Raw genomic sequence first — 25,974 nt, 5'->3', positions numbered from 1 at the left:
TTTCCAGGATAAAAATCCGTACAATCCGTACAATTTGAAAACAAATCCGTACAATCCGTACAATTTTAGGGTAAAAAAAAAATCAATCCGTTCAATCCGTACAATCCGTACATTTTGGCCACCCTGGAAATGATACTAAAGAGCTTAGGGAAAAATGAAAAATTGGACATGAAAGGCAAGTTGTTCACCCTTTTAGATACGTTTTACTCTAAATATTTTGTATTTTCTCCTAATTACACCAAATTACAGAGTGTTTGCGAATAATTAAAGGGGGTGCAGGTTGATTTCGAATTTAATTCAATATTGGTCGTTGCTGTTTTTACTTCTGTTTGTAGCGTCTTTAAGGAGAAATTGGTTATAGACGTAGCGTCCATACAAATTATTCCACTCAGATTGTAAAAAATTCAATTGAATTTAGATATTGCAACCTACAATTGTCGAATTTAATTCGATGCATTCATATATCATATTGATATTTTATATTTTTTTATATTATATGATCCGAGTGTTACTTATGAAAATATTAATTTAGAGTATTTTTAATTATGAAGACGACATTTTCATAGTTTCCAAGAATGTTCGAAAATCCAGTACCAGCTGTGAAAACAAGTTTTAAGCTAAATAATAATTCAAACAGATCAGGAATAGTATAATCACGCGAGGTTGTTAAGAACTATCAGAGGGGTGGGTCCACAACGTCCAGATTAATAAATACCCGAAATGTGTATCATAGAGGGAGAAAGAAAATTATTTTAAATACAGGGGGCATTAGTTCCAAAACTAACACTTGGCCCATTTCTATCACTGAGTGTTAGAAATGGGCACAAATTGAAAGACTGAGTTTTTGTGATCCCGGCCTATATCCAGAGTAAAAGTCGATATTAAAAACTATAACCAGCATTTTATTAAACATGACGAGGAAAACAATTCCCAGTCAAAATTATAATAGGAGTTCTTTTTATATTACATCTCTTGGCCGTTTTCAAGACAATGTCAGGTTTTCCATTCTCGAACATATCCTGAGTTTGAAACAATGTCGCGTTTTCGAGACAAACCCCAATTTCACGTTTCTGGGTATAATCCTCAATTCAAAACAAATCTCACTTTCATAACTTACAAAATAAATCATTTAAAACAAAAATTATCTTATGAAGACTAAATTAACTTCTGGATTATTTCTAGAATATTAGTTTCCACATTTTATCTGTTAAATTAGATAATATTAAACAAACAGTTTCCGGCATTTCTAGTTCAATTTATATTCAAAGAACCAATGATATTAATATTTTGATTTCTCAACGCTGTCATATTTTTTAAACTATAAAAGAACAGTTTGTTTTTATTTTCTATTTTGTTAATATTTAATAAAAATTAAAAATTAAAATTGATATAAATTCCGGTAATTGTCTCAAAACCGGGATGTTCCGAAAACGCGACATGAGCTTAAACCGGTAATTGTTTCAAAACAGGGATATGTTTGAAAATGAAATTAATAATCATCAAAAACTAATTCTCACACATTATTATTAGTTTAAAATTAATATTTATTGTTATAATATATAGTTTTTGCCATTTTTTATAAATATATGGTGTAATTTTGTTCTATTCGTCTTGGATTTAAAGATACTCTTGAAAAAGATAACTTTGCAGATTTGGCAAAGTGTTAGTTGATTGAAAAATGTCGTCATTGCTATACAATATCAACTTTTATAGAAGAATTAATATCTGTTTATTTAAACACATGATACTTTAGTGTAATTTCCGTTTATTATCAGTGTGATATATTCAATATCGAATATAATATCCAATATTAACTTATAAAACTATACTGAAAATAAAAATATTTAGTTTTAAAAATAAAGTTTTGGAACTAATATCCCCTGAAATGGGGGGCGACGGAAAAGATATTTTCCGTAAATTATTCCTCTACTGTAAAACCTTTAACTATTTAAGGATCAGACTGCAGGAACCAGAACAAGATGAAAATAAGATTCAAGGATGGACAATTTCAACTCAAAATAAACTTCAAGCTTAGAATTACAATTTATTAAAAAGAAACTTTTGATAGAGAGTTTAAAGATTACTAAAGAGAAACTGTTTAGGATTAATTCTATATGAAACTCCTAAGATGTAAAGATATCCAGGAGTTTAGCAAGATAACCCTGAGCAAAGCAATCCTGAAATCTTCAAGCTATTCAAAACCATCGGAGAATAATTTGGCAAGAATAAGCAAGATCTAGAAGAGCATTTAAACACCTCAAAGCTCGCATCAGAGTAAGGTTTAGAAATATAAAAGCTTGGAACAAAATTTTAATTAATTTTATTAAAAACTAATTTTTGTATTTTTAGTTTTTCACCGTGTTGAGAGATGAAAATAAACTCTAAACCTACGTCTTCTTTCAAAACGAGTGCATAAAAGATTCCAAAGAGTGTGTTTTACAAGACCCCTACTTTTCCCAGATGCTCAAAAAGTAACCAAATTTCTGGGATTGTACATCTACTTAGTTACCTGAGGAAGTGCTTTTATAAAATGATTTTGATTCAGCTTCTGGACGAGCTTATCCACAGTCTTATCCAGGGCACTGCGCATCATCGTCATTCTCTGCCCTTCCTCACCCTAGTCAATCAGTCAATCAATCAATCATTGGAACACTTCATCAATCAAATGATCGATCATTGAATATGACATTCAGTCAACCAATTAATCATTCAATCAATCAATCGATCAATCAATCAACCAATCAATCAATCAATCAATGAACCAATCGTTCAATCAGGCATTTAAAGACATTAGTTAATTTTTGTATTGGGTCATTTTTTCATAAGGTTGCAAATCTAATATTGAAGGAAACCTCATTTTATTGTTTTATAAAATTATTCCATCCTCCAATAGATCATTCAATCAACCAACTATTTGAAATGAGTAATCATATATTGAAATTTTAAATCTAAATACAGATCAAATTGTAGCTTCCTCTTTTGGCGACATATCAATATATTTTCTATCTTCCTCTATCATTGAACATATTATTTTAAAAATCCAAGAGCAACGATCAAAAGAAGTCCTCGGTCAGCTTTATAACTCTTCAGGTTTACTTTGTTTTTCATATTGGTCTTTGTGCAAATTCTTGAAGTTGAGCCCAAGGGAATTCTAAAACTGTAAAACAGTTACAGATAAATATTAAAAAACGATAGGGGGGAGGGGGGGTGAGTTAGAACTAACTTTGGTAAATTAGGTTTCGACGATTACCTGGCACGGAATTCTTGTTTCCCAATCGGATACTGTAGGGATCCCCTGTACAATTTGTACTGCAGGAACTCCCTGTACAATCTCCACTGCAGGGTCTAATGGGGTACTTGGTGTACAACTCGGCTCCATTCTTAATCTATATGTTACAATAATCACAATCACAGAAGAACAGAAAATGTATGCTCTTTATTTTCCTTTATTGTTAGGAATATACAATACACACAGGATACTATAGTTGGTTACAAATATACATTTTATTCCGAATTCGTAACTTGAGTAATAACTTAATTAAAATTTCTTTAAACGCTTAAAAATCTTTTTTAACTTTAATTCTTATTTCAAACTAAGCTTTGAAATATTTATTCCCAAATTAAAGCGAAGTGAACAGGGGTTATCTGACCTTCAAAAACACGCCTGCAATCAGGTCATATTGTTTATATTGTATACCTATTAATATCATTTATAGCAAACATCTACGAAAAAAAAATTTAAATATACTGACAAAAATTAAATCACACAGGGTTTTTAACACAATTATACCACAAATAAGACTAGAATATTTTTTTTAATGTCTGATGTGTCAAATAAAATCTAATAAAAAAAGATTAAATATCAACAAATTATCTAAAATTTTAAAATAAGACTCTTAACTGGCAAGTCTTCAATTTTAAAATTTCAAAGATTTGTTAAAATTATTCAACATTAAAAATTTGAACTTTTAAGCACTATTGAAATTAACAATTAATACTGATTTCATGAATATATTTCTTATTCATTTTGATGAAAAAATAAATATTTTTGTTTTGATTTAAAATTGTATTTTGATAATTAAAAATAACTTTTTCTATTTATCAAATAATGCCCAATGCCCATTGTCCATTTCTAACACTTCAAATAATTTTATAATTTACTTTAATCAAAAAAGTTTTAACACTTCTCTGGGCCAGGATACATCAAAATAATCAAATTAGGCTGCAAAAGAAATCAAAACTTTTTAACACTAAACACACCCCTTAAGAATATAAACTAAAAAATTGCATTACATATTATTTAAGAATAAATATTTATGATTTTTAACATCTCTAAAAAGGACTTGATGTCGTCATTTCTATAAAAAAAATCATTTAATTTTTTTTAAGTATTTCAACCCAATTAGTAGTTATTGTTGAAACACAAATCAAAGCTCGTTTAGTAATTAATAATATTGATATTACAACATTTAACGATAATAAACAATAAAAAGTACAACACTCAAGGAGTATGAAAGAGAAGGAAGATACAACTGACGCGGCCCGCCCTACCATATGATTATACATGCTTTGAAGAGGGTACTCCATTTGTATAAGAAATATTTAGAATAGGTTATTGTATACGCGGTATTTGTATACATCAGACAAATATTTCTTATTCAAATGGAGTAAGTACCGTCTGCAAAGCATGTATGTATAATCATATGATAAGGCGGGCCGCGTCGGTTGTATCTCCCTTCCATTTCTTACTCCTTGGTACAACACTATATGCAGTACGTTTAAACGAACTAGCGTACTTCAGAGATCTAACATCAATATTTGATTTAAGGGACTGTAAACGTAATTTAAAGCGACCCTCTTTGCAAAGAGGAGAAACCCTGTATTACAACGGTAACCTTGAAACCTTAGGCTGATCATAAATGTGGAAGATATTGTCGTTTTAAAGCTCAACAAGTGTTTAGTTCTAGTAATTTCATAAGTCACTATTGCAGAGATCAAATCAAATCAAATCAAATACATGGATATCTAATTCATATTTAATCAGACAAAGTTTTTAAGGGTACTGTTGTGAATCAGACATGTCACTCCATCAATTAGGAGTCACTTGAAATTACAACGTCAGTCCCTTTGACATGAATAATCAGAAAGATTTGATCAGATAAATTCTGGGAAATTAAAGAGGATTATTATACCATCCTTTTCCCTCATCTCCGAGTACATTAGGGACTCAAGGATACCCTGGCCTTCCTAACTTATTAAGGGGTGACATACCCCCCCCCCATGGCTGGAGGCGGCGTCCCCCTCAATACGGACTAATTAAGAGGGGCGAGTATCCCCCTAGCTAGCAGTGAATCCTCCAGAGAATGATATAGCTCCAGCTGTTCTTCAGGTTTCAGCATAAACACCAGCTGCAGCAGCTGAAACAAACAATGCTTTTATTAAAATCCGGGGAGTTAGAAGCAGTTAGAATGACGATACCAACATTTTGTTTAATAGCCAACTTAAAGGGAGTGACCGGCAATGTTTGGTGGTTGAGCTTAGAATGAAGTATTGTGGATAATTTTTTTACGAATCATTTGAGACCTAAGAGACATTTACGGTGCATTTTTGTTCAGCAAGAGCGCAAATTTAATCTTTACAATCTTTACAATCCTCATAGATTGTTCATTTTTGAGGAAAGATTTTGAAGAATTGGTTTTTAAAAATCATTCAGTAACGACGCCGAAAAATGATGTAAAAATAAACTAATTGGTTGTTTAGGAACATTTTTTTAACGAAAAGACGACATTTGAAAAATTCAAATAAATCTGCGAACAAATTCATTAAGAATAAGAAATTCAAAATAAAGTGAAAATTGTAAAACCCATGATGGTTTCTATTTCTGAAGACAACTTGTAAACCTTCCAAATTGTAATCTACAGAACTTAATGTCACAAATAAATTCAAATACCAAAGACGACTTCCAAGTCGTCTTGCTATTGTCATGTTTCGTGCTCCTGGAAGTATTAGCTGTAATGATAAACGTGGAGCTTTGCAGTATGGTTTGCAGTACACAATTGTACATTACTATACAAGAGTACCCTTGAAGTAAATTCAGTATGATGGAGCCGACAATCACCGGAGATTGGTTAACTATCTCAGAGAGACTAGTGTCCAGAACCACCGGTCCAGAGTCCTAAATCCAAAGTACCGAAACTACATGACCGTAGTCCACTAAGAGGCTACACAAGTCCAGAGGCGAGCGTCCAGTGTCCAGAGGCGAGGGTCCAGAGTCCGAGTTCCAGAGATGAAAACGGTATCCATCCTCAAATTAACCCCAAGAGATCGTGCAGTAGAAGTACGTTTCTTATTAACTTATTTTTACATTTATACTTCAACCTTTGTAATCATTTTCTTTAACCTAAACTAATTATAAATATTTTCAGATTGAAAACGTCGAAATACATATCTAATGTTGTGTTATGTGCTTATAATTTGCTGCCAAGATCTCTTTTATACTGGCTGTAAAATCTCCGTTCATAGATTTTACCAAAACAATTGATTCTAACATTGATCTATTGGGAAAATTTAGATTGTGAAATCTTAACATCTTATCAGTTTACTGTAGACTTTTTTTTACATTTTTGTCGTCGTTTTTCAATGATAAAAATCAATTCTCAAAACGTATCCGCCCAAATGAAGGATTTTGAACGTCGATTTTGCACTAAAACTCAGTAATTATTCATCATTATTACGTTTAACATGTCTCAAATGAATCCTAAAAATTCTCAATAATACTACATTCTCAGCTAACTACCATACATTGCAAGTCACTTCCTTTAAACATGATTTCAGATCAACTGAATCCATATTTTATAGATCATCTATTTACATATAAATCCATTCAAAAATACTTTTAAAACTCCCTGTCATATCTTGATCATCATGATGTAAATAAAATTTATGTTAAATAATTCAAATTCTTTAAATCATTATAATAGAAACGCATGAAAAAAAAACTTTCTCCTTTCATTGGGTAAGGGTAAATACTTTTGATAATCTAAGGGGGGGGGGTAAAATTCCCCCTTGAAACATAATTACCTTGCCAGGTGTTACAACGTAAATGAAGCTATGGTAGTAAACGTTGACGAAGGTTGCCATCAGGAACTGGCAGTCAAACCTAAAAAAATGTTTTATTTTATGTAGTTTATGTAGTTTATGTATAGTTTATGTAGTTTATGTAGTTTATGTAGTTTATGTAGTTTATGTAGTTTATGTAGTTTAAGCAGTTTAAGCAGTTTATGTAGTTTATGTAGTTTATGTAGTTTATGAGTTTATGTAGTTTATGTAGTTTATGTAGTTTATGTACTTTATGTACTTTATGTAGTTTATGTAGTTTATGTAGTTTAAGTATTTTATGTATTTTATGTAGTTTATGTAGTTTATGTAGTTTATGTAGTTTACGTATTTTACGTATTTTATGTATTTTATGTAGTGTATGTAGTTTATGTAGCGTAATCAAGCGACCCTCCATGTAAAGAGGGCAATATCTGATTTACAACGGTACCCTCAAACCCTTTACGCATACACGCATGTGGCATATCTCTGTACTTGACGAACACACAAAGGTTTAACGGGTACCGTTGTAAATCGGGTATCGCCCTCTTTGCATAGAGGGTCACTTTAAATTACGCTTACAGTCCCTTTAAGTTGTATCGTAAGTGTTAGGTTTTGGTAAATACTAAATACTTATTAAGTAGAAAATAGTTGACCTGTCCATGATACCCCCATGGCCTGGGATAATATCTCCGAAATCCTTGATCTTAAACGCTCTCTTGAACCCTGAAGCGAAGAACCCGCCGAAAGGGCCAATGATAGAGGCGAAGAGGGACATGAAGAGGGCGTGGAGCAAGAACGGGTAGAGGGTCACGGTTTCCTGAAAGGGTTGGTGTTAAAAATCACTCGACTCTTCTAATAAATAGTTGAAGAATCAAGACGTCATTTCTAATCTCAGAAACTGAGACTGCAATTAACAGGGCCACACCATAGATCCAGTCTTTAATTTATAAGACTTTGAAGTCTTTCAACTTTTAACACCTTGGGATTTAATTTTACAATTACTTTTTTGAAGCTCTAGTCATGTACATTTAATAACTTGTATTTTCTTTATTTTTTAAAAGTAATAAGCAAAATCCTCATATTTTTTTCATAAGAGCTTGCAACCATTAGATCGCTGTGGCCAGGGCGCAATTCTCTTTGCCTAGCCAAGATATACAAGTTTCGCTCTCAGGTAAAATCAAGTTGAGTCTTTAATGGGATTCGGTGCGTTATTTCAAGTAACCCTCCATGCAAAGATGGCAATGCCCAATTCATAACGGTACCTTTAAAAGCTTTGTCTGATCAATTATGATTTAGATAGCATTGTTTTTTATTTGAAAAACGGATTATTTTCAACTGTGGTTTCTCCACAAGAGTGACTTGAGCATTTCTACCGCAGAAAACATGTGGGAATTATGAGAATCAATGAAGGGTAACTTGCTTACAGGACTTTGGGCTCCTTTGTTGTAGCTTTCCGGTAATGTTACATTGTCTATTGTCTATACACAAGTATTTTGACTTATTAACATTCCGACCTACTGCAATATCCCCCCATACTGAACTATTGACTTACTAACTGCGGCCACATGTCCAACTAGCAGCTGCAAAACCACTTTCTAGGTCTAAAAAGACAGTAGTGTAGCGGATGTGCGTAGGTCGAAAGATACACCTTCTATTAGTTTACCTTCATGTGTAGAATCCTTCTCCAGGTGGTGAGAGTCTGCGGGAGAGCATACTCCTGAGGTCTAAATATTATAATGTTTATTCAAACCAATTTAATTCTATTAATAACAGGACATTCGTCCGTTTTGGTGATTTTTAGACTTTTAAAAGATACCACACAAATCCTGTGAACTTCCAACCAGGGACGGGACGGGGCGCAACTAGCACTTTAGTTTGGGAGCAAAGTTACTTTTCAAGAACTAAGGGGGGGGGGGCCGAAAAATTATAAAAATGATCGTGCTGTTCCTAGGGTTTGAAGTGGAAAAAGTTTTTTTTTCAAATATTGCAGGTTAGTCTCCATGTTCAATGTTTACTAATTTATTTTTTCTTGTATTTTAGAAAGTCTTACCTGAAGAGAGCGGAGGGCTCGCAGGACATTGTCATCCTCTCCAACTCCGGGGAGTACTCTATCGGGCAAACGAAATACGGGAACTGACACATTAGGTAGGAGAGGCCCAGGGTCATAAATACAGTTGCTATTCCTCCACCGATAAATCCCTGGGAAATAAATAATAGTAATTAAAAGGACTGTACGCGTAATTTTGAAAGATAATGTCGTTTTTCTCACTCGAAAAGTTTTGGTTTCTGTGAATTTCTGCAGTGTTCCTTATAAGAAAGAAATGCGCAAGTCACTTTTGCAGAGAAACCACAAAATAAAAAACATGAACATCATTTTAATATTCGTACTTTATCAGACAAAGCTTTTTAAGGTACCGTTGTAAACTGGGCATTGACATCTTTGCGTGGGGGTCACTTAAAATTACGCTGACAGGTTGATAAAAAATGAAATTTTCAAACAGGCAAAATGACAAGGAAACATATTATTTGTAAAAAGAGAAAAAATTTAAAAATATTTCGTCAAATCATAACTAAGGACGGAAAAAATGGTATTGAACTGTTTCACTTATTACTTCATACTGAATTGAGAGGAAAATGTTTCAATGAAGAAACACAAAAAACAGGGCAAATTAGATAATTTTTAAAGAAATTTTTCGACTTTTACCTCCCAGGTTTTCTTGGGGCTAAGCTTGATGAGTGGAGTACGACCCATGAAGAATCCGAACATGTACGCCATCACGTCGTTGATCACCACCATCAAGATCGGCATGATAAACCAGATTAGTCCTGATAATAATATGTTAACCGAGAAACTAAGTGTTTGATTTAACAGCATGTCGTTTAAGCCTGAACTATTGTAAAAAAAAAATGGGGGGACGAGAATTACAATACTTAAAGGCCTCCTTTAAACAAAAAAAAACTCAATCATAATAACAATTAAAAGGTATCAATAAATTCAAAAAAAATTGGATTGGCAAGTTTTACTATCTTTAAAATGCTTCCTAAAAATAACTAAAAATGCCAGCTAATTTTCACACTTAAAATCAAAGTTTTTTCTCACTTTTAAAATTTGAGTATCAGGAACCCCTTAAAAATAATGCTGCTCATAGCAAACATTCCTTACAAGCGTAATTTTAAGTGACCCTCTTTGCAATGATGGCAATGTCCGATTCACAACGGTACCCTGATAAAGTATGAATTAGATATCTATTTTTTATAATTTTGAAAAGTGATTATTTTCAAATGAAATTTCTTTATAATTATGACCTGCTTATTTCTAGTGCAGGAAACTATATAAGGATTATCAGAAATAAACCCTTTAAACTAGAAAAATTACAATATCTTCCACATTCTTGTTTAGATGTAGGTTTCAAGGGTACCGTTGTGAATATAACATTGCCATCTTTGCATTGATGATAACTTTTTCCTCCGATCGAGCGTCGGGAACCCCAAAAATGCAGTGGAGGGGGGGGGGTACCTTGGAACATATTCTGAATGATGAGGTATGACTGAGTGACTACAATGAGTAGTGCTACATGGGTCCAGGCGAACAGGGAGAACTGACGTAGATAATACTTCTTCACAAGGCTCAACACAAACCAGACAAATCCTAAATAAAAGAGATCAGGGGTGTATATTTGCTTGAAAAATTCCCCCCTTTTTTAAGCATCTTCAGTTTGCTAAAGTTAGTTCAGTTTGAAAAACAAAATATTTTTAGGGTTTTTCGCTGAATTTGGGAACACACACCCTTTATCAGAGATGAAGTGTGACTACAGTGAGGCCCATAAAACTGTGGAACGGGAATCTAACATTCAAGAAATATTCTATATATATATATTATTACTGTTACCACTAATTTGAAATCCAACTAATTAAGTGAAAGTGGTCTATGTCTTGTGTACAATTCCTGTTTTTCATGTTCTTTGGACTATTTGTATTCACCACTTGTCAAAAGTCGTCTTCCTACTCCACAGCTTAATGGGTGTCACTGTAGTAGATCAGGTTAAATCCAGTTTAAATACTGATTAAACATCCAGAGACCCAAATTGAATAGCATGAAGTAGTAGTTGAACCACAAAAACTACATTGAACCACTCTAACTTGAATTGGCGCACATAAACGTAGATAAACTATTTCTAAGCAGTTTAACTACTTTTGGCTATTCAATAAAATGTTGTCCTCGAGGTCAGGTACTTATTTAAAAAAAAAAATTTATTCACATTTATTTTTTAAACCGTTAAAATAAATTTTCTCAATAGCTTAAATTTAGCAAACAAACAAAAAACATAACTGAATAAAATCAGAAATGAGATTATTTCAAAATAAAGTTCTTACGTTCGTATTGAAATCATAAGATAATTGCTTGATTTGAACATAAATTAAGCTAACCTAGGATGTACATGGTGAAGGAGATAAATCGGTGATACTTCACCAGAGAGGAGAGAAAATCAACCCTAAAAATTTTAATGTATTAATCAGAATATTTTAAACTTAAAAATTTTGATAAAACTCCTTCTGACCCAACTTTCAATTACAAAAAAATACCTCCAAAAATAGTTAAAACATTTTAATTTTTGGAGAACATTAAGGTCATTAGAGGCCGTTGGAGGTCATAAGAAGGTCAAGCACTGAATTCGTTGCTGCTTCTGTATTCCTGGGGTTCCTAGCTTTTAACTGATATGCATAAAGGCATAGTTGAAACATTTTCATTTTTGGAGGTCATTTAGGTCATTTAGGTCATTATAGGTCATTATAAGGTCAAACACTGGATTCGTTGCTGCTACTGTATTCCTGGGTTTCCTAGCTTTTGTTTGATATACATAAAGCCATAGGTGAAACCTTTTCATTTTTGGAGGTCATTATAGATCATAGATGGTCAAACACTTGATTCGTTGCTGCTACTGTATTCCTTGGGTTCCTATCTTTCGTTTAATATGCATAAAGCCATAGTTAAAACATTTTAATTTTTGGTGGTCATTTAGGTCATTAGAGGTCGTAAGAGGTCATTAGAAGGTCAAACACTAGATTTGTTGCTGCTAGTGTATTCCTGGGGTTCCTAGCTTTCATTTGATATGCATCAAGCCATAGTTGAAACCTTTTCATTTTTGGAGGTCATTTAGGTCATTAGAGGTCGTAAGAGGTCATTAGAAGGTCAAACACTGGATTTTTTGCTGCTACTGTATTCCCTGGCTCCCTAGCTTTCGTTTGATGTGCATAAAGCCATAGTTGAAATATTTTCTATTTGTGGAGGTCATTAGAGGTCATTAGAGGTCATTAAAATTCAACTTTATTTTATTTTAGGAATTTCGATCACTAATTAGGCGTGCACCCAAAAAATTGGAAGATTTGAACCAAAAATGAAGGCAGGGCCCTCCCCCCCCCCCCCTACATCAAATGTGCCAACTCCACCATCCCCTTTAAATGAAAAGTTTAATTTTGTCAATTTTTCTAGAAAACTGACCCGGCAATTCGAAATAACATGAGGAGAGATGAATAAGAATAATAACCAGTCAACAATCAATTATCATTCTTAACTAATGTAACTAGACGGATCCGAGGTAGAATTTAAAAAGCAGTGGGGAAGTGGTTAAAGTAAGTACGAAAAGTTCAACTTCATCTCTAATATGGTTGAAAGTGCTTATAGTGCCTGCAATGAAGAAGCGTAACACGAACCTGTTGACAAGTACCCCGAAGTACTCCACCAAGCTCTCCCCGTAGAAGAAGTAGTTCGAGGCTAAGCATTTCATCATCATCACACAAATGACATATTCGGTAAAAATGGTGTGTACCACCAAATCAACATGGCAAACTTGAATAAAAGTCTAAATAAAGTTGGTCTACAAAACTGCATCTAAAAGATGGCTTCTGATTCAAAATGACGTCTAAAGATGGCGTTCTGAAAAAAGATGGCGTTAAAATTCCCTGCAATCGAAATGGCGTCAAAGAATTGATATTGCAATGAACAAAAATGGCGTCTGTATAGAAATTGGGTCAAAAACGAAATTGCGTCTGCATTCTGTTGGCGTTGGATGATGAAAAAACGTTCCTACGAGAAAGTACCAGGACATTGACCTGAACCAGGGCAAATTATCCATCTTGTAAACAGCGTACCCGATATTAATAATCTCGGAGAAACACTGAAAAAAAACATTTATCAGAAAAAAATCAAAATTCGTAAAAAAAAGAAGTGTAAAAAAATAAATGTTCATCCTTATACAAGACAAAATAACGTCACAAAAAATTTCTATTTATTCTCAGTCAAACGGAATAATGAAAAAATATTTGCTTAATCTATTTGATACAACAGCCAAGAAATTCCAAAATATTAAAACTATTGAGAATAATGACATTTAACTAAAAAAAAGGAATAGAAACACAATTGTTATGAAAACTGTGGTTCGGATACAGAAATCCATCATAATTTAAAATCTAACATTCAAACCTTGACTTGGACCACGAAGGTGGTGATCATGAGAGCTAAGGGTCCGCCGTAGATGATCAACCCGAACCCACCGATCATTAACCAGGTGAAGATAAAACGGATCACATAGTTCTTCCACCTTTACGATCATTCAGGTAAATAATAAATCAAATCAAAATTAAATAAAAAAATCAAATTGAATTATCAAATAAAATAAAATTATATTACATCAAATCAATTCAAATCCTTTTCTTAACAACTTTATTCTGTATTATATATCAACAATATTGTAAATGATTTGCGACAAGGGGAGAGAAAATATCTCCTAATAGAATCATTTCCTATCAATTCAAATCAATTCAAATCAATTCAAATCAATTCAAATCAAATCAATTCAAATCAGTTCAAATCAGTTCAAATCAGTTCAAATCAATTTAAATCAATTAAAATCAATAAATTCAATTCAAATCAATAAATTCAAATCAAATCAAATCAGATCAGATCAGATCAGATCAGATCAGATCAGATCAGATCAGATCAGATCAGATCAGATCAGATCAGATCAAACCAAACCAAACCAAACCAAACCAAACCAAATCAAATCAAATCAAATCAAATCAAATCAAATCAAATCAAATCAAATCAAATCAAATCAAATCAAACCTAATCAATGTTATCAAATTTATGACATTTATCATTCTAGCAGGGCAAATAAAAAATAAAAAACAGAGACATTTTCTTGAAAACCCCACCTTGGAGGTAATCCACTTAGAGCCGCGTCCAAGGAGTCAGGATTTTTATCCTTAACAATAATCATTAATATCAGCGTGAAAATAGCAGAAAAAAATGGATTCATCAGATGCTCAAATTAAAAAATAATTTAAAACCCTCTTTTCATGGTCAATTGTCAACGGTCATTGGTCATTGGTCAACCCAAAAACAGAAAAGCAAAACTGAAAATAACTTTTGGGGGAAATGTAAAATAAGAATTATTAACTCAAGTTAGTCACAACATTCTCAAAAAGAGAATAAAAAGATTTGTAAAAACTTTGAAACATATGTTTCAGTTTTAATTTAAAAGTTTTTAAAAAAGATCAAGAAGAAAGGATTAAAAACAAGAAATATAGAAGTCTCAAAATGTTTCCATCTGATATCATATTAAAATTTAAAAATATTGTAAAATTTAATTATAATAAATTATTAAAGTTTAAAAAAGTTTTTAAAAACTGGGTTAAAAATGGCGCCGAGATTTTACCTGTCCAATAGTTTCCGCCAAACTCTTGTTTATCATTGGTTTATCATCAGCATCACTCTCATCTCTAAACATGAGTTTAAACATACCAAAACAGAAAGTAGTTCGAAATTCTATATCTTAGCGTCTTTGAGGAGTAAATATTTACTTATGAAAACATTGGTTTCTCCTCAAAGTTCTTGACTGGGTCACTTAAGATGGCAATGTCTAATTTACAATGGTACCCTTAAAAGCCTTTTCTCATCAAGGAATGAGTTAGATATCCACATTTTTACGCGGTTTATTTTCTTTTGTGGTTTCTATGCAAAATTGATTTGCGCATTTCCTGTGAATAAAAAAATATGGAGAAACCATCAGATTAATCACTTTTCAAGTCAGAAAAACGACGATAACTTCCACATTAATTATAAGATTAAGGTTTCAAGGGTACCGTTGTAAATCAAACATTGCTATCTTTGCATGGAGTGTCACTTGAAATTACGCCAGCAGTCTCTTTAAGATTTCCTTATTTTTATTTTTTTTTGTTAAAAAATTCAACCTTTTTCCCTGAGACATCGAAAGTCAAAAAATTATTAAAATTTTTCATTTTTATAAATTATTTAATTTAAAATTATCTCCAACGTTTATTGTTGTCAACTCCTGAATTTACCTCGGCATTTTATCCGTCTCCGACTCCGACACTCCGGTATCCCCCTCCGGACCTCCATCCCCCTTTCGCCGGCGTAATTCCGACTCCGACATTTTTCTGTAAATTTCAGGTCACGTGGCCATTTAATATATAAAGAATTTTTAAACTATGAAGGTACATATTTTTTGCTAAAATGCTCGTATGGTAAAGTAATTTTATCTCCTGAGTCCAGCTTTAGTACTCCAGAAAACTTGTCCGTATCAATCGTTCTAAAATAAGTATAGTTTTAAAATATTAATTTGTTGTCAACTTTCAATTATTTCGTGTTAAATATTATTATTAGCAGTTTTTTAATGCGTGATGTTAAATTAGCTCTATATTATGACTAAAGCTTGATTGGTTTCTGTGACTGTATTAAAAAAAAATAGTAAAATTTTTTATCATTATTTAATTAAAATGTCAAAAGAATTTTTTTTTTAAAGTTAACAGCATAGCACATAAAATCTGCTAAAACACATTTCTTTGTTTTGGCATTACTTGTCATGAAGTTTTAGGGAAACAAAATTTTCTGTACATTGAATGTTTTTTAGTTTTCTGTCCAAAAGTTTAGAGCACTGCGCGCACGAAAATAATAGTGCTTTATAGAATATTTAAAAACCCAAATCAAAAAGTTATAAATAAACTTTTAAATAAAAATACAGACCTTAGTACTGCAGTGGCTCCTCTGTGTTTACCGACCAAAATAACAACATCCCTGCCAACCTAAAAAAAAAAAAAATTAGTAATTTGAAATGATAGAATTTCAAGGGTTTACAGTTCAGATTTACGCATTCACTTTTGATAACTTTAAGTAAAAAATAAAAATTAAGATTCAATTAATTTTTTTATAACATTACTAGACGAATTTAATTTTTTAGTGATAATTTCTTTCTCAAAAATACTCCGGAAGTGTTGTGGGTAGAGGGAGGGATGGTGGGATCAGGGGGGTAGGGGGGTTAAAAACTTAAAACATAGGACAAAGGGAGGAAAGATTAACACACCTGTGGAATAACCGTCTCTAAATGCTCCTGGTCAAGCTTTAGTTTAGCTCCGGTATCATTAACCACCACTAGACCAACATAATCATCAACCAGCTCCTTGATAAATCCCTTCTTTTTATAGTACTTGTCCCCCAGGGACTTTGCCACGATCTTCACCACGATATTCTTCCTGAGCCAGGGAGCAGCTGTCTCACCCTTCTCCTCCACCTTCTCCACCTTCTTCCTCTTCTTCTCCTCTGCCATTATCTCCTCAAGAGCGGACATCTTCTTTTTTCCGTTCTCCTCTTCATCTCTAGTTCTCTTCTTCTCTCCTCTTCCTGCATCTTTAAATATGTTCTTTAGCTCAGCTTTAGTTTCCTCCTAAAATAATAATAATTAAGTGTATTTAAGTAGTCCCAAAAAAGAAAAAAAATTTCTAACATTTCTTTTAACAGAGGGGTTTAAATAATTTTTAAATAAAATTTTAACGTCTCTGGTCTAAAGTATTATTATGAAAATAATAAAATTTGAAGAAGAAAAAAAAGGAATAATTCTTTTATTCATTTCTTATTTAGAAGTTGTGTAGTGAATAAATAAGCATATTTGTATCAAATTTCTAAACTATTAAGAATCAAAATTCACGACCTAAGTAGAATTTAAAGTTTAAACTAAACAAATTCGATTCCCGAACTTCGTTACGAAACCGGCTTCGGACTTCGGAGTATATAAAATATTTTATCATAAAATATTTGCTGGAAAAAAAAATAAAATAAATTATCTATTTAAACAAATCTGAAATATGTAGATCACTCTAAAATCTAAAGCAAATTTTGAATATAAAAAACCCTTTAATAATTCTTCTCGAGTTATTTGTCAGTTGCCTGAATTTTCTTGAAAAATTAAAAATTGAATATCTCAGTCACACGAGCCACTAAGTTGCTTAAAAGCTTTTATCGTACGATGTGTAACAATCTGTTGATTTTTTCTCGTGACAGTTTTGTTAAACCTATTTTTGGTTTTGGACCACATCAGGGTCAAATCAAATCAAATCAGACTTGTAGGGACGACCAAAGTAGAATTAAAACTAAACATTCAAATTCGATTTCCGAACTTTGTTACGAAACCGGCTTTGGAGTATGTAAAATATCTTATCATAAAAATATACATAACATTTTATAAAAATCAAACGAATAATTTTTTTAGACAAATATTAAATATCTATAAATATAAAGTAGTAATTTCTGTTTTTCTGTTTGTTTCTTTGTATGTTCGATCATAACTCAGGGACTCCTTGACCGATTTGCCTTAAATTTTGATTGGGGAACTCGGGATACCACGGGAATGTTGTAAGCTCGGTTGAGTGGGTCGACTTTTACAGCGAAAAATAGCTAGTATCGTAATTTACGACCAAGTTGGAGTAAACGGGAGTAAGTATGAGTAGCATCTGGACAACTCTGGGTTCCCAGGCTAGTATCCGATAAAACATCCATGTACGTTTGAAAGTTTAAAACTATCTCTATATATAACCCTCTTTACATGTATACTCCACATAATGTTTTATTTATTGATTTAATGTAGGGCTTCTCTAGATTGTGAAAAGGTGACCAGGGCAGGAGGAAGGGGGACAGGAGGAAGGGAGGGGTAGGGGGAATATCGGGGTTGTAAAGACCACCATTCAAAAAAATGGCTGATATTTAAGTAAGACTTAGAGCTACAATTATTACAAGAAAGCAGGGCAAAAAGCGCCTTTACAACATTTAAAGATATCGAAAAAAAAGAAACATATCGAAAGAAGTTTACTATTTCCCAAACCAAGAATAAATGTCATTAGGTCCTATGACGAGAAGGTGACTTGTTATTGCATCTTTATTTAAAAAGAATATGAAAGGATAAATTTTTTCTACCTTCAGTTTTCTCTCTTGAATCTTGAGGTCCAGCTTGACGACCTCGTCCTCGTCCTTGAGGAGCTCTGTAGCCTCGTGCTCTTCGATATTCTTCTGCTCAGCCTAGTTCAAGAAGAATCAGAAACCAGATTTAATGAATATTGAGAAGTAGTTGAACCGCGTAAGCTAGGTTGAGCAACCTCTTCAGCGCCGGATCGAGCTGTAGAGAAATGGTAAAACACAATCTACACGGTTCAACTATCTCATTATTCATAAAGTCTGGGCTCAGGGACCGAATAAAATGAATTGGAGATGTTGCTGAACACCTACCACTGCACCGGCTGAAATCATGAATCATCGATTCAAATCCTCATGAATCTTTGTCTTTGAAACGGTGATTCAAGATTTGAATCGACGGTAGGTAGTTCAGCAACGTCCTAGCTCAAAATTATTAAATTCGGTCCAAGGTCAAGTAAATACATTCTTAACAACGGTGTTTAGGTTTTCCCTATGATAGCCATGAAAAAGTGGAATAGAAAAAAAAATTTTAAGGGACCGTTCACTCGTTTGGGTAGTTTCAGGGTAAGCTAAACAGCCTATTCGCTCTTGGCCGGAGAAAAAGCCGTTTTTTCGTTCAGAATTCGAGCGCAAAGGGACGGTCCCTCTCTATAGACAAGTTTTGATGGTTTTTTCAGTAACAGCAGCCCAATAACATTTAAATTTATTATATTTTAATGTCATTATCTGTTCGTTATTATGTACTAAAATATGAAAACTTTTGATATTTGAGTTAGCAAGAAATTTACGTTTTTCGTATTAAAACATGTAAAATGTGTATACAAATCGACAATCAATTAATCATTACTCGTATTTTGGTTCGTAGATTTTGTAGATTTTATTGCCGTATGTACACAACTTTTCATTTGTCATGCCAAGTTCAATTCAGCTTTTTACACAGGCTATACACAATTTTGAATGCAATAAAATAGTGTTATTTTATAAATAGAAAGTTAAAAAACAATAAAAAATCAAAAAATAATGACATTTACATTTAACGATTAGATACTACAGTTTAATTTTATATTCGAAATTTATTTTGATTCACAACATACTGAAAAAAACATCAATTAGTGTCTATAGATAGGGACCGTCCCTTTGCGCTCGAATTCTAAACAAAAAATCGGCTTTTTCTCCGGCCACAGTTGACTTTGAAAAGTAAGACTTTTACCAATCAACAGCGAATAGGCTTTTTAGTTTATCCTGAAATTACCCAAATAAGTGAACGGTCCTTTTAAGTATTTGATGTTACAGTGTCATTTATTTTTGTGTGTCCGATAATGCTCGGGAACCTCTTGACCGATTTCTCACCTTAGCTTTTTCTATTTGCATATCAATGTATTCTTTTAATCGTTCATCGTCATCCTAAAAATTAGAAAATATGTCAGGGGAGCAAAACTTTTGAAGGGGATAGCGCTTATCCTCAGCGAAGTGTATTCCTTTATTGAAGAGATTAAGTTTACGTCCAAGGATACTCCGGTAATTAATTTATGATCCAGCGTCTTAGCTTAATCCGCTGAGACAGATATTAACCGTCTGAGCGCTGATGGTAGAGAATTTAGATTAAAAGGTTTCGCCCTGGGGTTGATAAAACTGTTTACCAAATTTTTATCGGCAAACATGTCAGATTAAAACTTTAACGTAAACGAAAAAAATGCTATAATTTAAGTTAATGTTATAATTACTCAATTTTAAAATAAATTCATTTCAATAACAAAAAAATAGGTTTTTGTTCTTACAGTGTTCTTCGCTTTTCTACATTCTGCATAAAAGTGAAAAGCTATAAAAAGGAACCTTTGCTAGTTTATCTTTCTTTGCTAGACGTTTATCTCTTTCTTGTGTTTCCATATCCTTCTCTACCCAAGTTACAAACCATCCTAGAACACAATTATGTAAACCAACCCAACCCAATCAAATCTGACCAAACCAACTTAAATTAATTCGATCAATCCAAACCTGCCAAATCAAACCAAGACAAACCAACCTTAACAATTCCTCCAATCCCACTCCAATCCAATCCCACTACACTCTAATCCACTTCAACCCAATCCAGCCCAATCCGATCCATTCCATTCCACACCAATCCAATCCAAACCCGATCCAGCTCAATTCACTCCAATCCAATCCAATCCAATCAAATCAAATCAAATCCAATCCAATCCAATCCAATCCAATCCACTCTCCTCCACTCCACTCCAATCCAAGTTATCCAAATACAATCAAATCTAACTAAACCAACTTCAATCCAATCCAACCCAACCAAATCAAACCAAATAAAATAAAATAAAAAATTTTAATTTTTAAAAATCAAACGAAGTTAAACCAGGGGTGTATATTTCTCTGTTCCCCCGGGGGGGAGGGGTTTGGGGAAAAATAGGAAAAAGAGGGAAGGGAAGGGGAGAAGGAAAAGGGACGGGGAAAGGAAAGAAAAAAGAAAAAGGGAAAGATTAAGTGAAAAGGGGAAGCGGGAAGGGAAAAGGGCAAGAGGGAAGGGGGAAAAAAAAAACGAACATAAATTCAAAAACCAGTTTCAGAAATGCTTAAAAAACTCAGGAGGGCCCTTGAAGTTGACGTTTTTAGGGCACTAAAACGCTCCATTATACTACTAAAATCCATAAAAATTTCTGTGGAGGGGGGGGAGGTAAAAATATGAGTCTCAAAACTAATATACACTCATGAATACAACTAAATCAAACTAAACTTTAACAATCCAATCCAATCCAATCCAATCCAATCCAATCCAATCCAATCCAATCCAATCCAATCCAATCTGCTCCAAACAAATTAAATCAAATCAAATCGTAATTAAGTAAAAAAATATTGACACGAAATAATTATAAATAAACAAGGCAGTTTGATTTCTTTTTTTTAAAAAAAAAATACCTTTTTCCGTTTCATCCACAACTGCCTTTCCTGTTCTACCCAAATGCTTGATAAAACTTGTCAAAGTGACCCAGCACGTCGAGTTCATGTGTACATGTTCCTAAAAAATGTGTACATGTTCCTAAATAATGTGTACATGTTCTTAAACGATGTGTTTATGTTCCTGAACAATGTGTATTTAATCCTGAACAATGTGTACATGTTCCTAAACAATTTGTGCACGTCCCTAAACAATGTGAACATGTTCCTAAACAATGTGTAAATGTTCCTAAACAATGCGTATATGTTCCTGAACTATGTGTACATGTCACTAAACAATGTGTACATGGCACTTAACAATGTGTATATGTTCCTGAACAATGTGTACATGTCACTTAACAATTTGTACATGTTTCTTACCAATGTGTACATGTATCTAAACAATGTGTACATGTTCCTAAACAATGTGTACGTCTCACTTAACAATGTGTAAATATTTCTAAACAAGGTGTTCATGTTTCTAAACAACGTGTTCATGTTCCTAAACAATGTGTTTATGTTTCTTAACAATGTGTACACTGTACATGTTCCTAAACAATGTGTACATGTACAAGATCTTGAGCTCAAACGTTTAGTCGGATAGAACCCCACTATTTAAACTATTTAATTTAAGATCAATTCCATTAATATGTATATCTATGAAGAGATGATTTATATTTGTTTACAAGTAATGGATGACTGTGTCTGATAATCTAAATTAATGTGTAAAAGGAGAATGAAACCCGATTAAGTAAGCAATGAAAAAAATTTAAAAGTTTTGACCTCTGAACGGATAAAATGTAATACCATAGTCAGTACATATTTTGTACATACCTTGTACCCAATGTACTGCTGATAGACAACATTGGCATGAACTCTCTTGTCTGGGTATTGTCGTTTCAAAATATCGGTATAACCCTGGAAACAAATATAAACTGTGTAAAAAAAAACTTGATAAATATAAAAAGTAATTGTGGCTGAATTGAGGTTGTTTAAATAGTCATGAAGATCTGTTTGGAATCCCACCAAACAGAAACAATTGACGATTGTTGGACTTACCTTTTCAAACTGTTTTAAATAGTCATGAAGTGAACTGTTTGGGTTCCCTCCAAACAGAAACAATTGACGCTATTTGGACTTACCTTTTCAAACACAGAAACAGTTGACGCTATTTGGACTTACCTTTTCAAACACAGAAACCGTTGACGCTATTTGGACTTACCTTTTCAAACACAGAAACAGTTGACGCTGTTTGGAATAGTCATGAAGGTAACTGTTTGGGTTCCCTCCATACAGAAACAATTAACGCTATTTGGAATTACCTTTTCAAACTGTTTTGAATAGTCCTGTAAATAACTGTTAGGGTTCTCACCAAACAGAAACAATTGACGCTCGTTGGAATTACCTTTTCAAACTGTTTTGAATAGTCATGAAGATAACTGTTTGGGTTCTCACCAAACAGCAAAAGCTGTCTCTGATGGGATTCACTCATCATGTGACATTTAAACCCATTCTCATCTCGACACTGTTTCTCACACATTTGACAAAACCTGGAAAAATTCATGTTAAATAATTGTGCTAAAATAATGCAGAGAAAAATTTTAAATTGAAAATTGAATTCTTAAAGCTATGTCTGAACAAGTATGAATTGGATATCAATGTTTTTAATTTTGAAAACTGGTAATTTTCAGTCGTGATTTCTTTATAAAAATTTCACTTTTAAACATATAAAAAAGGCAATATCGTGCACATTGTTGATCAGACAAATGTTAAATGTGCACCGTTGTAAATCGGGCATCGTCGCCTTTGCATGCAGGATCTGCACTTGAAATTACGCTTACAGTCCCTTTAATACTTTTCACGATATATCAAACAAAATTATAAATCAGTATAGATAGATTGATTAAAATGTAATTATGTGTCATTAAAATCTATTTTACCATCTGAGTTTCTGCAAGCCTTTGGACTTGATTCTATTCCCGATCCATTTAGGAGTTCCAACTTCAGCCTTACCCATTTTTCTTTTTGTTCACGAAAATCTGAAATCAATTAAAAAATGTAAAAAAATTTATGGCTATCACAGATTTAATCATGTTTTCTGGTTTAGAATATGTTTAACCGAATATTTGTAAAGTTGGTTGTTTATATCCATTAATTCTTGAATTCTCTCAGTATTCTCCACTTTCTTCTCTGTAGCAGTCTCACCATCCACTTCTATCTCTTCTTTCTCAAACCGTTCAAACGGTTTCGTTTCCTTGCTAAGAACGTTAGAAACAAAGGAGTCCTTCTCGTCAAACCCTTTCTGAAGAGGAACCAGCTTCCTGCCCGGGCTCCATTGATCTGTATTAAGCATGCCCGGGGGCGGAATCATGTACTTGAGGGAGGTGATGGCTCCCTTGTGCTCTAGAACTCTGACACACTGACCGCTCTTTACATGCCAGATACGGACATTTGTATCCAAGCTTCCAGAGCTGAGATGAGATCCATCTAAACTCAAACTAAGGTTGGATACAGTATCCGTGTGCCCCTTGAGCACTGTGCTTCCCTGACTCTCACTAGATATCGACACTGATCTAGGCGGGTTGTTCAGACTGATAATATAAATAGATCCATTCTCTCCCCCTGTATATATATTGTCACATGTTGCATCCATAGTTACCGAGCCTAGAGGAACTGGATAGGAGATAGAGAGTAAAAGTTGACCGGAGACAATACAGAAAAGTTTACAGGTTTGATCCTTGGATACTGATGCAACCTTGGAGTTGACACCCCCTGGAGTAATATGGATATCTGTGACGGGTAGAGCATGATCTCTCCAGGACCATTTAGGTTCGGGTTTACCAACCTAAAACCAGAGGGTCAATAGATATTTTAAAAATGGTGGCGTCAAGTTTTAGCGAAATTCAGTTTTCCTAAAATTCGGAACATATTTGCACATTTCCATCAACAACCAATGAGTTTTGACAAGCTCGCATTTAATATTCTTCAGAAAAATGTTAAAGAAATGATTTCCAAAGTTTTGAGGGTTAAAATTGAAAAGTTGCACATTTCGGATACTTTACATTAAAACATCAAAAACAATTCAAACGATCAGCCTATTTTTAGTTAGGGACATTTTAAAATTCTGTTTTTTATATCTGAATTAAAAATTCCTGAATTTACCTGAGAAACTTTAACGCCTGGTAGATTTCTCCTTGAAACAACCATCGCTATACTCCAGCAGAGCACTTGACCGTCTCCGCCGGCGGACACGAAGTATGAACCGTCCTCAGTGAACTGTAGGCAGGTGACCGGCTGGTAGTGCGAGCTTAACACACGCCACAATCTTCCGGTACTCACCTAAATTACAGACAAGTAAGTACACGAAGCGGAAACAAATTCAAGACTGGAGTTTGCTGAATTTTAATTATTAAACTTTAAGTAATCTTAATTCTCCCTTTCATCCTTTCAAGTTGGCTCCTGTCTTCAATATCGAGAATTTCAGGATTTTCAGCAAAATTAAAAATATAATTCAATACTTAGGGCAGACTAGGGGAGTAGGCTAGGGAGGGTTACAAAATTTATAGGAGGGGGGGGGGCATGTAGAACCTATAAAATATGCTACCGTTAACCCCCCCCCCTCTCATAAAGTGGAACATACATTACGTACACTATACTCAAAATACCAAAAAGGAACATGAACACTGTAAAAGTGTACACCACCTCCCTGCCAAAAACAAAAATTACATACCCTATCCCCTCATTCCAAAAGGAACATGTATAACCCCCCACCCCCTTCCCACTAAGAATGGACACCACCCCTCCCCACACCCCTCTAAGAGCAGTTAATTATATAGCACCTGCCAAACTGAAATTTTCTCTTCTACGGCCGCGATCAAATAGCTTCCTCGCGGTGAGCAGGTCAGCGCGCTACATTTCCCCGGCGTGAACATTCTTAAACTCATCTGCTCGTTCCGATTTATCTGCCAGACGTTAAGTAACGGTTTATCAGGGTGTGCTGAAACCATGTAATCCGTCCCAACCATACTTAGGGTTCGGTTTAAGGTACTACCGCCCTTGTAGGACGTAAGCAGGGTTCCAGTCTCCGAATCCCAGACTCCTGTATTCCACATCTGTCCTTTACTCTCACTTGACACTAGAACTTCACCCTTATTCCTCATTTTAACTAAAATACAAAACCTTCAATGAACTTTTTTTTATTAGCAAGGTGGTGACACGACACGGTCAAACCAACTTAGCTGACGAAACCAGAATGTCATCAATATTAAGGGTTTTTTGGGGTTTTCACAACGATAAATAACAATCAAATGAATCATTTGAGCTAATGAGTAATAACTTAATTTCCACACTTCTCAAACAGTCATATGATCTTTGCATGACCCCCCCATTTAATTTAAAATTATCTCCAACGTTTATTGTTGTCAACTCCTGAATTTACCTCGGCATTTTATCCGTCTCCGACTCCGACACTCCGGTATCCCCCTCCGGACCTCCATCCCCCTTTCGCCGGCGTAATTCCGACTCCGACATTTTTCTGTAAATTTCAGGTCACGTGGCCATTTAATATATAAAGAATTTTTAAACTATGAAGGTACATATTTTTTGCTAAAATGCTCGTATGGTAAAGTAATTTTATCTCCTGAGTCCAGCTTTAGTACTCCAGAAAACTTGTCCGT

The 25,974-nt window shown here is 33.7% G+C and overlaps 4 protein-coding genes and 1 long non-coding RNA gene across 8 annotated transcripts in view; 1 reads left to right on the top strand and 4 right to left on the bottom strand.

The window, feature by feature from the left end:
* The window catches only part of LOC111696167 (uncharacterized), a 7,925-nt gene extending 4,532 nt beyond the window's left edge, over window positions 1-3,393 (bottom strand). For both annotated transcript variants that reach the window (XM_023465716.1, XM_023465717.1), the window contains exons 1-2: window positions 3,251-3,393; window positions 2,510-2,617 (exon numbers count right to left, since the gene is read on the bottom strand). In XM_023465716.1, coding sequence (XP_023321484.1) covers window positions 2,510-2,617; window positions 3,251-3,379 — 237 coding nt within the window. In that variant the 5' untranslated portion in view covers window positions 3,380-3,393. The remainder of the gene's footprint in view (window positions 1-2,509; window positions 2,618-3,250) is intronic.
* On the top strand, window positions 2,058-2,475 carry LOC111696169 (uncharacterized). The gene is made up of 2 exons (XR_002764021.1): window positions 2,058-2,274; window positions 2,350-2,475. It is a non-coding gene; the product is annotated as an uncharacterized LOC111696169 (long non-coding RNA).
* On the bottom strand, window positions 3,386-15,583 carry LOC111696164 (phosphatidate cytidylyltransferase, photoreceptor-specific). Of its 3 annotated transcripts, none has more exons than XR_002764019.1 (15): window positions 15,460-15,583; window positions 14,814-14,877; window positions 14,311-14,360; window positions 13,580-13,697; window positions 13,184-13,274; window positions 12,811-12,871; window positions 11,527-11,591; window positions 10,616-10,747; window positions 9,803-9,924; window positions 9,149-9,297; window positions 8,762-8,822; window positions 7,752-7,915; window positions 7,081-7,159; window positions 4,750-5,417; window positions 3,386-3,841 (listed from the first exon to the last, which is right to left on the bottom strand). XR_002764019.1 is itself a non-coding variant. In XM_023465713.1 (14 exons), the coding sequence occupies exons 1-14, from the start codon at window positions 15,549-15,551 to the stop codon at window positions 5,313-5,315; spliced, it is 1,353 nt and encodes a 450-aa protein (XP_023321481.1). In that variant the 5' UTR covers window positions 15,552-15,583; the 3' UTR covers window positions 4,631-5,312. The 3 variants fall into 3 exon arrangements, 1 of the variants encoding a protein (XP_023321481.1); XR_002764020.1 differs by lacking the exon at window positions 3,386-3,841 and having other exon boundaries at window positions 4,631-4,831; window positions 5,115-5,417; XM_023465713.1 differs by lacking the exon at window positions 3,386-3,841 and having other exon boundaries at window positions 4,631-5,417.
* LOC111696166 (DNA/RNA-binding protein KIN17-like) lies at window positions 15,538-23,354 on the bottom strand. The gene is made up of 10 exons (XM_023465715.1): window positions 23,239-23,354; window positions 22,704-22,848; window positions 22,133-22,216; window positions 21,281-21,380; window positions 20,192-20,274; window positions 19,709-19,762; window positions 18,362-18,463; window positions 16,479-16,838; window positions 16,142-16,200; window positions 15,538-15,707 (listed from the first exon to the last, which is right to left on the bottom strand). Exons 1-10 carry the CDS (start codon window positions 23,313-23,315, stop codon window positions 15,605-15,607), a joined length of 1,167 nt encoding a protein of 388 aa, XP_023321483.1. The 5' UTR covers window positions 23,316-23,354; the 3' UTR covers window positions 15,538-15,604.
* Window positions 23,337-25,526, bottom strand: LOC111696165 (WD repeat-containing protein 18-like). The gene is made up of 3 exons (XM_023465714.1): window positions 25,138-25,526; window positions 24,461-24,637; window positions 23,337-24,143 (listed from the first exon to the last, which is right to left on the bottom strand). The coding sequence occupies exons 1-3, from the start codon at window positions 25,456-25,458 to the stop codon at window positions 23,388-23,390; spliced, it is 1,254 nt and encodes a 417-aa protein (XP_023321482.1). The 5' UTR covers window positions 25,459-25,526; the 3' UTR covers window positions 23,337-23,387.
* Between the last annotated feature and the right edge of the window lie 448 nt (window positions 25,527-25,974).

This window comes from Eurytemora carolleeae, unplaced genomic scaffold (assembly GCF_000591075.1).
Source record: "Eurytemora carolleeae unplaced genomic scaffold, Eaff_2.0 scaffold80, whole genome shotgun sequence".
Classification (NCBI taxonomy): domain Eukaryota; kingdom Metazoa; phylum Arthropoda; class Copepoda; order Calanoida; family Temoridae; genus Eurytemora; species Eurytemora carolleeae.
Note: the sequence above shows the minus strand (reverse complement) of the source record. Positions and strands in the feature narration are given on the sequence as shown.

Bases quoted from the DNA above. Each gene is read 5' to 3' on its own strand.
- LOC111696165 (XM_023465714.1), bottom strand. From the start codon at position 25,458: ATGAGGAATAAGGGTGAAGTTCTAGTGTCAAGTGAGAGTAAAGGACAG. The intron at 24,638-25,137 runs GTGCTATATAAT...TCTGTAATTTAG, and splicing joins AGAAAATTTCAGTTTGGCAG to GTGAGTACCGGAAGATTGTG. The intron at 24,144-24,460 runs GTAAATTCAGGA...CTCTGGTTTTAG, and splicing joins CAGGCGTTAAAGTTTCTCAG to GTTGGTAAACCCGAACCTAA.
- LOC111696164 (XM_023465713.1), bottom strand. From the start codon at position 15,551: ATGTCGGAGTCGGAATTACGCCGGCGAAAGGGGGATGGAGGTCCGGAG. The intron at 14,878-15,459 runs GTAAATTCAGGA...ACTCATGTTTAG, and splicing joins GAGACGGATAAAATGCCGAG to AGATGAGAGTGATGCTGATG. The intron at 9,925-10,615 runs GTACCCCCCCCC...TATTATTATCAG, and splicing joins CATTCAGAATATGTTCCAAG to GACTAATCTGGTTTATCATG.
- LOC111696166 (XM_023465715.1), bottom strand. From the start codon at position 23,315: ATGGGTAAGGCTGAAGTTGGAACTCCTAAATGGATCGGGAATAGAATC. The intron at 21,381-22,132 runs GTATGTACAAAA...CACATTTTTTAG, and splicing joins AGCAGTACATTGGGTACAAG to GAACATGTACACATGAACTC. The intron at 16,201-16,478 runs GTGTGTTAATCT...TTTTTTTTTTAG, and splicing joins TAGAGACGGTTATTCCACAG to GTTGGCAGGGATGTTGTTAT.